We start from the raw sequence: 9068 nt of genomic DNA on the forward strand, positions 1-9068 counted from the left end.
TGAAAAGGGCATCACTGAGACCTGCTCCAGTTGTTGTTTACCTCTGGAAACTTAAGCCATATTTAAGGTGCTTCGAGACTTTGCTTGATACTGGTCATGTCTTAAAATATGCAGGATGGATCACCAAGGGATTTTAGTGGTTAGCTAAACCCTGATGGAAATGATTCATTTCAATTTGTCATGCAGTTTTAAGTAAAGATTTAAAGGGCTGCTATGCTTCCTATCAAGAGTAAATATCACACATCCTGTTTATACAGACTGGCTTGTCCACAGTTCTTCAAAGAGCTGGTGACACCCCCCCAACTCGCACCCCACCCTACCCCCAACTTCCTGCTATTGGGGTGCTGTATTCCTACTCATTTTTAAGAAGCGCCTCCCTCAACAAAATACTCTGATTACAGAAATTTTTAAAGAAAATACTTTATTATGTCATGAAAAAAAAATGCATCAATCAACTAGATTCATACTTGTTTGAAAAAAATTGGAAATTTATTAATTAGACAGTATGTGGGCATCCTGTTCCACGTGGGAATGAGAAGATGCTATAGGTTCTCTAATTATTGCACAGTCTGGAAAAAACACCAACAAAAAAAGGGGAGGGGAAGGGGAAAAAAAAAAAAATCACATGATCTTGGGAACCATCTCACATTATGAATAATCTACCAAGAAACATTTTAAAAAAGAAAACCCTTTGTTTCTACAGTAGCTTTGAGTTTATAGTTCTTGGAATGACTGGATTCCATTGAAGACATCTCAGTAACAGGAAGCTTCACTTTAGCAACCCATGTGCAAATATTAATAAAAAAATATAAAATAATGCAATCTATCTCTTGCCATCACCCCGGCAATCATAACCTTTTTGAGGTTTTGCTTGAAAAAGGGGTTAAGCCGTCAGTTTTGCCTGAAGCTCCATCTCTGCAGCCCGTTTGAGTGCAACATCTACCAGAAGCTGAAATCCACTAAAATCTTGGTTGAGGTCCGGTGGAGTAGGGGGGGGAGTGTTGAAGAGACCACTCTGTGTATTTGCACTCGGTCCAGATTTACATGTGTCCTCTGGGTACATGAGGGAGGTGTCTGTAAAGCTGCTGGTTGCTATCTGCTGTATATCTGTGTTCTGTCCCACACCAACTGGCTGGCAGAGAGAGAAAGGCACATCTTTCAATGCAGTCACAGTGGTATGACAGATCACTGACGGACGAGCCAAAACTGATCCTGGGGAGGATGGCTTAGGAGACAGTGGCCTCCCAAGGGCTGGGTTGGGTCCAGCTGTACAGGAATGAAATGGGCTCTCCTCTAAAGCCGGCATGAAGTTTTTGATGCCCATTGCCGACTCTACAGACCCGGCTTCAGAAATCTTGGCCCCACGTCGGGAAATTGTGAACTGATTTGGATCTTTGCCATCCTTTCTCAGCATGTCCGGGAGGAGCCTGCGTCGGGCATTGATGAACCAGTTACAGACCTGAAATCAGACAGGGATGTTTTAAGAGTCCGCAAACAATCCTGAGAAGCTTCCTGGGGATGCCTGACTGCACCCTCTTCTTTGCAGTAAAGGAGGCATGGAAGGCCTATCAGAACCTACAAAGTTATTTCAAGGTATTTGAGTCCAGCCAGGTAAACAGAGCTTCTTCCTGTCATAAACCTCCTACCACCTCTGATACAAACACCCTGTTTGGTGTCTCATCATCCTTCAACTTTTTTAGGAGGAAGAAAAAAAGGTACACATTCTCCAATGTCTGAAAGTGATTTCAGAGAGGGAAGTTTACCTTCTAACTCTCCCCATCTTAACCTACTATCCACTGCCCCAGCATTTAAGTTAATCAACTACAGGAAATGCTTTCCTGTATGAAAAGAGCCACTCCTCCCAGTTACTGATTTTTCCCAGTTCAAATGACTATGTCAACAGACAGAACATGAATTACCTCACTGAAGCCTGTCCTTGTTTAAATAGCAAACCAGTTTCCTGGGCAATAGAGTAAGAGTTAACCTCCTTTTTATGTCTGCTGCATAAAGGAAGGCTCTTTTAGATGTTAAAGGAAATGCTATTTGACAGATAACTGTCAGTGTTTCTGTTTCTCTACATAGCCAGTTATTAGCTGTTAGCACTATAAAGTTCCCAAGGAAGATATCCCTAGTCCCTTTTTTGGAGGGGGAAGGTGCTTAATGACTTGCAATACTGGAATGCTACAAGATGATTTAGGGAAAAAAGCCCCCTTCCCCCCATCCAGGGCACACAGCTCATGTTCCTTGACCTCACCTGTAGTGTAGAGAGGTGTGTCTGCTGGGACAGTAATGCTTTTTCTTGCTCCGAGGGGTAGGCATTGTATCGGTGTTCATACAGCCAATCGCGGAGGATCTGAACGGATTCCTTGGGCAGGTTGCCCCTTCGCCTTCTCTTGCCTGAACTGCCGGCAGACGAGGAGAGGTCCAGGGGGCTGTCCATGCTGTCATCATCCTCTGTCTCACTGCCAGACACGGCAACAACACCTAGGAGAGGACAAAGGCCAGCCGTCAACTGCTTTTATCAGCAGAGCACCTACCTCAAAAGTCATCTCTTTTGACCACTCAGTATAAACCGTGTTTTCTCAACTCCTGAGAGCCAAGCAAAAGACCGGTGTTTTCTGAACTAAAACACCAGGGCTCATGTGAAATCACAAGAGTAATTCAACTAGCAGCAGGTTCTAAATTCCCAACCGCTGCAGATACCCTCGGGTGCCCGCTTTCCTACAGGATTCAGTGTCTCACATTCCTTTTGAATGATGCTCAGGAAAGTCTAATCCAGCAGGTGAGACAAAGCTGCACCAGAAGCGAACAGCTTGCCACATGCGAAACAGGAAAGGTGCGACAGCAGACGGGATGTGTCTTAGACAACCTTCTCGGTGAGGTCATTGCTAACTATGAAAAAACAATCCTACCAGTATCCTAGTGCACATTTTAAATGCTGTTCTTCCTCCTTCTTCTATGGAAAGTTTTGAAATAAAAGTGAAGTTCTGTACATTTTTCCCACTGATAAAAAGGAGGAGAAATTACACTTAACCCAGGTAATATTCTAAAGATAAAAGTTGGCCAAAACTTCTGCCAGTTCCTTTTCTTTTCTTTTTCATTGCTACCTCCATATAGTCAAAACTAGACACCTAATTTTAACGGACAGTACTAGTCACTTTCTACTAAATGTGAACAACCACACACATTGTCAGTTTCATCACACAAACATATTTTTCTACAACTAGTATCTTCAGTAAGGTCAAAAGATGCCTAATACTGAATACATTTTTAAATTTCCCAAAATTACCACTACCAGTTTAATCTGAACCTGGAATACTACATATCAATAAGCAGAATTCAGCCTTAAATTATTACATGACAAAGAAAACTGAATATGCAACCCCCAGAGGAAACTCTCCTTTGTTTGTAAGTACTTTAATCCTATCAGCAATTTTAAAAATTCACAAGCAATAGAGAATATTTAAATCACACGTCGACTGGGTTCCACAAAAATTCAGATTTGGCCCTTTTAGACATTTAAACATAATTTTGAACCTAATGCTATTAACTCTTCTCTCCTTTCAAAATTACAATAGGCTACTCATTTTTGAGGGCAACGCAGAATATTTAAGATATAATGAATTACAAACCAGAGCATGTTTGAAAATATCAGTATTTCTATACAAAGGAAATTATTTAAAGTGGCAGGAAATTTAAAGGTCGGCATTCTTAACTTTGTTGATAGAACCTCAAGTGGTTCACCTTGATAGGAAATAAAACCAGAATATTCCTCATCGTGATAAACCATCTGATGTATTTTTAAAGAATTTTTCTGAAAACCCATCCTTCGAAAGTTTTTTTAACACAACGAAACTCAAAAAGCTACTCCTTCAAAGATTTGCTGATGAAACAGCTCGCGGGTTAATTGATTCTAACTCTACTTAGTGACACATTTTCCATTTTGGACTGCAGGGGGCAGAAGGTGTTTGGAGGGAGTGTCCCCAGAAAAGGCAGAACCTTCCAAGGACGAAGTAAAAGCAAGTTCTAACAAAAGAGTAGGATGATCTTGCAAATTCACTTTTGCTCAAGGCATAATTAACAAACAGCCATCAATAAAAGGCCCAGGAATCCTAAGTTTTAACTGCTGCCACATATTTGTTGTTTCTCTACCCAGAAGCTTTCATTAAACTGCTTAAAAAAAAAGTTTCAGAAAAGGAGGCACATTTAAAACTGAAAGTGCTTTCACTGTTAAAAAAAAAAAAAAAAAAGATACTTTTAAAACCTGTACTGAAATGTGGGTGAAAAGCTATTAAAAAAAAAAAAAAAACTTAAGAAATTATAAATGTTCCTGTTGTACATTTGCTCTGAAGAAATCTTAACTTTAGAAAAAAATGTGTCAAGTAATTGAATAACTAAGGCAAATTTGAATAAAGCAATTTGTTTAAACTCTTCAAAACATTTGAAACGCCAGACATTCTTCAAGTTCCTTTTTGAATCTAGAAAAAGTGTGAAAATGTACTCATTGAACAGTGATTTTCCAACTGTAAATTGATAAAATCGAATAGTTTAAAACAAACAAAAAAAACCCCTAAAATCCTGTCCTTTTCTGCTTAGTTTGACAAGAAGTCTGATCTTTCAAAATAGGTAAGTGACACAAAAGAAGGTTTCTGTTAAGCAACACCAAGCTGCAGTTCGACATTACTCGGTTTTCAGTTCATTTAAATCAATGAGTGCCAGGCCCCTGGACCTCTTAACAAACACTGCCAAAATGTGCACAAAAGCTGAAGTAACAGGAAGTTGAGACTTCAGTTGCTTGGCTGCACCAGCTGATATTTCCCTACAGCAAACCACGTTTGCTGCTGTCAGGACTGTTTTCATTAAAACTCTCCCTCGGGACTGTGGCTCAACTTGGAAAAACAAAAAGACTTTTCCACGTTACTCATTTCCTATTGTAACAGAGCTTTTGAACACTTTCCCGGTTACGACTTGTTTCCAAACGTCTTGCTCTGCTCATACTTTAAAAAATGTGGTGTGGGAGGGGGGCGTGCAGGGATCACAAGCCTGTTTTACTTCATCCACGTACAAGGACAAGTTGTTTGGAAAACCACAAGATGGCCTATGCATCCCAGTGCCCTAAAAAGCCATCTTTGGGGGGGGGGTGTCTAAATAGGAACGGGGGGAGGGGCAGAGCCTCGGGGGAGGGCCAGAGAGAGTCGTTGTTAAATTGGACTAAACAAAAAAAATCTGGACAAGGCTAGAAAAGGACCTAGGAATAAGAATAACCGTAGGTAACGCTTAAGTGTAGAGTTAGGGGAAAAGCAAACCTAAGAAGTTTCCTGATCAGAAAGAACATATCAGGAGAAGCGCCAGGAACCGTGCTCAACACCCCAGGCACTGAATCTAAGGAGTGCCGAGCTGAACCCAGAATTTAGCAATTCCAAAGCAAGAATTTTCCACACAGTCAGAAACCGGGAGGAAAGAGATTAGGGGATTTTCCTCAACGCATCTTCCGCTGGTCTGCAAGTCCTATGGGGAGATTTCTTTGGCATCCTCGGTCTCTTAAGACGAGACACTATTAAACCAGTCTCACCAAACCACAGGCTCCGCGATTGCGTTTTAAGTGCTTTTGTTTTCGACAAAACTTGAAAAGACTTTCACAGACTTTTACAAAATTGACAAGACAATGGTCCAACCAGACGAGCCAGGAGGCCCAGATCTCTTCCGGAGCCCTAGCGGAGGCCACTCGGCTGAAGACCCCCAGGTGGCTGGAGGCCGGGATGGGGCGGGGCGGGGGCCCGCCGGGCCGCGGGGAGGGAGGAGCCCGGCCCGGCCGGCCCCGGAGCTTTTGTTCCGCCAACTCCTCGGCCCCCGCTGAAATTGCCCCGCGACTGCACGCGTTCGCGCTACCCCAGGCCTCCAAGTTTCAGATTACAAGAAACTAGAATCTCAACCTCCAGAGGGGCCTGCCCACCCGCAGAGGACTTGCCAGGAAAACCTAAAAAGGGAAAGAAACCCGGACAACCTCAGCAGTCTCAGCTCCCCCGCACCGGCTCTGAACCAGTCGCAAAGTTTCCCCTCCAACACGTCACCTTTCATTGTTTCCATGAGTCCGCGCGCAGTAGCAGGACCTCGCGCCCCGGGGCAGCGCGCCCTGAACATTCCCCAGGGGCCCCGGGTTCCCGCCACATCCCTCTGCTGGGGGGAGAGCGCCAGAGGAGGCACGGGGGGCGGGTGGAGGGCAAGGGGCCACGGGGAGGGTACCCGAGAGCCTTGGGGGTGGTCGGGGGGGATAACTATTGCCTCCCCCGCCGGAGCCCAAACAATGAGGGAGCCCGCCCCGGCGCAAGCCCAGCTCTGGCCTCGGATCACAGGAGGCGCTCGTCATAAACAAGCCCTCAACTTATCCCGTCAGTTCCGCCACGAGGGAGGGAATGCCTTCCAGTGACGATCTGGACCTGTCAGTCCTCCACGAGTTGCCAGGGCCTCCCGAGGCCACCGGGGCGCTCCCCGCGCGCGTTTTCTCACCGAGCTCAGTTAAACGTCCAAACCCGCGCTCGCTCTCACGGTCCCCAGGGAGGGAACGGAAGGAGTTAGTTCCACTACAACTCCCCAATGCCCCGGGGTGGACCTTTCGTTCCACTCTCTCCCGGGAAGCAGGAGGTGGGGAGTTGGGCGCGTTACAAAGTCACTAGCCCAGAATCAAATTAACAGAAATTCAAGGTGAAAGCGTGGCCGTAGGAACCCTCTAGGGTTCGACGCTGCACCACTAACATGAGTGTTTCAATTGTATTTGCAGGACGAGTCTGTAAGAATGTGCAGCTAGAAAAACTCCAGCCGCTGCTGGGCATGCGCAGTAGCGCCACCCCACCCCGCCCGCGCTGGCTTCCCCGAGCGATTAACTTCTGTTTTGAACCACTCGACATAAATCACAACAGAAAAGCCAACTCCAGCCCACGGCGGAAGGTTTGGGGGAACCTCCCAATCAGGGACTCAAAAGTTAACTTCAAAAGGGAGTTAACATCCTTTGACCTTTCGTGGTGGTGGGTTCCCTCCCCCCCTTTTTTTTCCTGTGTATTTTGTTTTTAAATCTGACTGACGGCAACTTTTAGTTGTAAGGCTGCCAGAGCGCTCGGTGGAAACAATGACAGGCTCACTCTTTGCATGTCACACTTGGACTCATTCTGACTGCACGCTGCTTGCCCTCAGTGCTAACTCTTCCTCTTGCCCCAAATTCAACGTGGGAAAACTTTTAAGAGTCTGGGAATCCTGAAAGGTCTAGTTTTCCAAAGGTACCGACACCTCGGAGCGATCTTGGGTCCAGAGTTGCATTCCTCCGATTGTGAAAACGCCCCATCCCTGGAGTAGAGCGGGCCCGGCCGGGAGTGAGTGGGGCCCAGGAGCCCAACTTTCAAACAAAGGCGCCTCGGCTCCAACGTCCGGACCACCCCGGGTCCTGTCCTGGAAAAGCCGGGCGGAGGTGCTCCCGACCCGAACCCCACTCCCCTGCCCGCGAGAAAGAGCGAAAAGCCACGCGGCGGTTCTGCGGAGTGTGGGGTATCGGCGGAGACAATGAAACTTGGAGGAGCACAAACAAGGCGGTGCGCGTGTTTTTTGACAACGTGCCAGCAGCGTGGAGAGGCCCGTCTCCCCACAACAGCCCCTCGTGTTGTGTCTAGAAGGAAAGGAGCAACTGCCATTTCAGACGCAGCCTCAACAAAGACGACGGTCGCCGCTGAGGCCGGCGAGCCACTGGGGCGGAAAAGTCCACCAAGTCACTATCGCCCCAAGCCCAGGGCCGCCCCGCGAGCACGTTTCCCCGGGACCCGCGCCCGCAGCCCGTGGAGCCTCACCTTTCTTGCTTTTCATTCTGGAGCTCCCCTTCCAGCGCGAGGCAGCGCTGGGGTCTCGAGGGGCCAGGAGCGGGGGTGGAGGGGCCAAGCGATTGTCCTCCTTCCTGGCCGACTCTCCCGTAACTTGTAGGACGCGCTCCAGCCGTTATTGCTAAACAAGGCGCTCCGATCCCAGGCGCCCGCTCCTTGGGTGGAATTCAAGTGACACTTGGGCTTCCTCCGGCCGGGATCTTCTGGCAGCCGGCCGGGGTCTCTCCCTCGCCCAACTCGCTCCCCTCCCCACTCCGCTCCTTTGTTCCCCGCTCCTGCTCGGCGCACCTCAGCGCTGTCAGAGTGAGCGAGGCGAGGAGGGAAGGTACAGGAGGTCCTGCCTCCGCCCCCAGCCGCCCGCCCCGTCCCCCGCCCGCCCGGCCGCTCCTCCGCCCCTCCCCCGCACCTTCCAGCCGGAGAGGACGGCACCGAGCGCCGCCGCAGCCGCGCCGCCTCACTCCGCGCCCCCAGGCCGCTGTCACTCGTCCCTCGTGGGGGTGGCGGAGCCCAGAAACGTGATCTGGTCTCCCTGCTGCGCGCACGCCGCCTGCCCCGGCAGCGGCGGCGACACCAGCCGAGCGCCGCGAGTTTCTCCTGTGGGCCTTTCTTCCCGGGGCTGGGGAGGGTGCGTTTGGTTTGGTTTGGTTTGGTTACGAAATTGCAACAGATGGGAAAAAGGCCGTCCCCTCCTCCACCCCGGGGAAGAAAAGGCTCCTTTCGTTTTTGACAGCTGCCTCAACTCCACGGTCCCAGCTCTAGCCGCAGGAGAAGACAGCGGCTGCTGATTCAAGGGGCGGAGCTCCGTAGGAAAAGTATTCGGGACAAGAACCAACTTCTTCCAGAATGCGCGGCTGCCATTGACACGCGGGCGCGGCGCGGCGCACCCTTCTCCTCCCGGGGCTCTTCCTCCAACTGCTACGGGGGAGGGGGGGGCGAGGGGGGAGGATGAGACACAGACACCCCAGGCTAAAGTCTGTTCCTCCCGGCTAAAGCTGCGAGTTCCGGACTGGATTGTAAGGCAGTTTCGAAATCTAACACGTTGCGGACAGACACTTGTCATGCTCACATGCTCTTTAAAAGTCTCTGCCTGGGGACGGCCCGGACGCTCCGCCTGCCCGGCTGAGACTCGGCCGGACACTCCGGGCCCAGGCAGCTGCCGCCTCTATGTGAAGGGGGCTACCACACCCTGGGCTGCTCATCTGTTTC

At 49.0% G+C, this 9068-nt stretch overlaps 1 protein-coding gene across 5 annotated transcripts; it reads right to left on the reverse strand.

The window, feature by feature from the left end:
- Window positions 1-404: 404 nt before the first annotated feature.
- On the reverse strand, window positions 405-8605 carry TGIF1 (TGFB induced factor homeobox 1). Of its 5 annotated transcripts, NM_001244289.1 has the most exon segments (4): window positions 468-1459; window positions 2255-2484; window positions 7833-8017; window positions 8269-8465. In NM_001244289.1, coding segments are annotated over 3 exon segments (822 nt in total). In that variant the 5' UTR covers window positions 7849-8017; window positions 8269-8465; the 3' UTR covers window positions 468-883.
- Window positions 8606-9068: the final 463 nt, after the last annotated feature.

Source organism: Sus scrofa, chromosome 6 (genome assembly GCF_054392235.1).
Source record: "Sus scrofa isolate SSC_HxYL_T2T_F1_AM1 chromosome 6, Sscrofa_HxYL_maternal_Yorkshire_Landrace_v2.0, whole genome shotgun sequence".
Lineage (NCBI taxonomy): Eukaryota > Metazoa > Chordata > Mammalia > Artiodactyla > Suidae > Sus > Sus scrofa.

Coding starts and splice junctions, on each gene's coding strand:
- TGIF1 (XM_005665296.4), bottom strand. CDS start 6,141: ATGTTCAGGGCGCGCTGCCCCGGGGCGCGAGGTCCTGCTACTGCGCGC. Junction 2,485..6,071: donor ACTCATGGAAACAATGAAAG/GTGACGTGTTGG, acceptor GTCCTCTCCTAG/GTGTTGTTGCCGTGTCTGGC. Junction 1,460..2,254: donor CACACCTCTCTACACTACAG/GTGAGGTCAAGG, acceptor GTCTGATTTCAG/GTCTGTAACTGGTTCATCAA.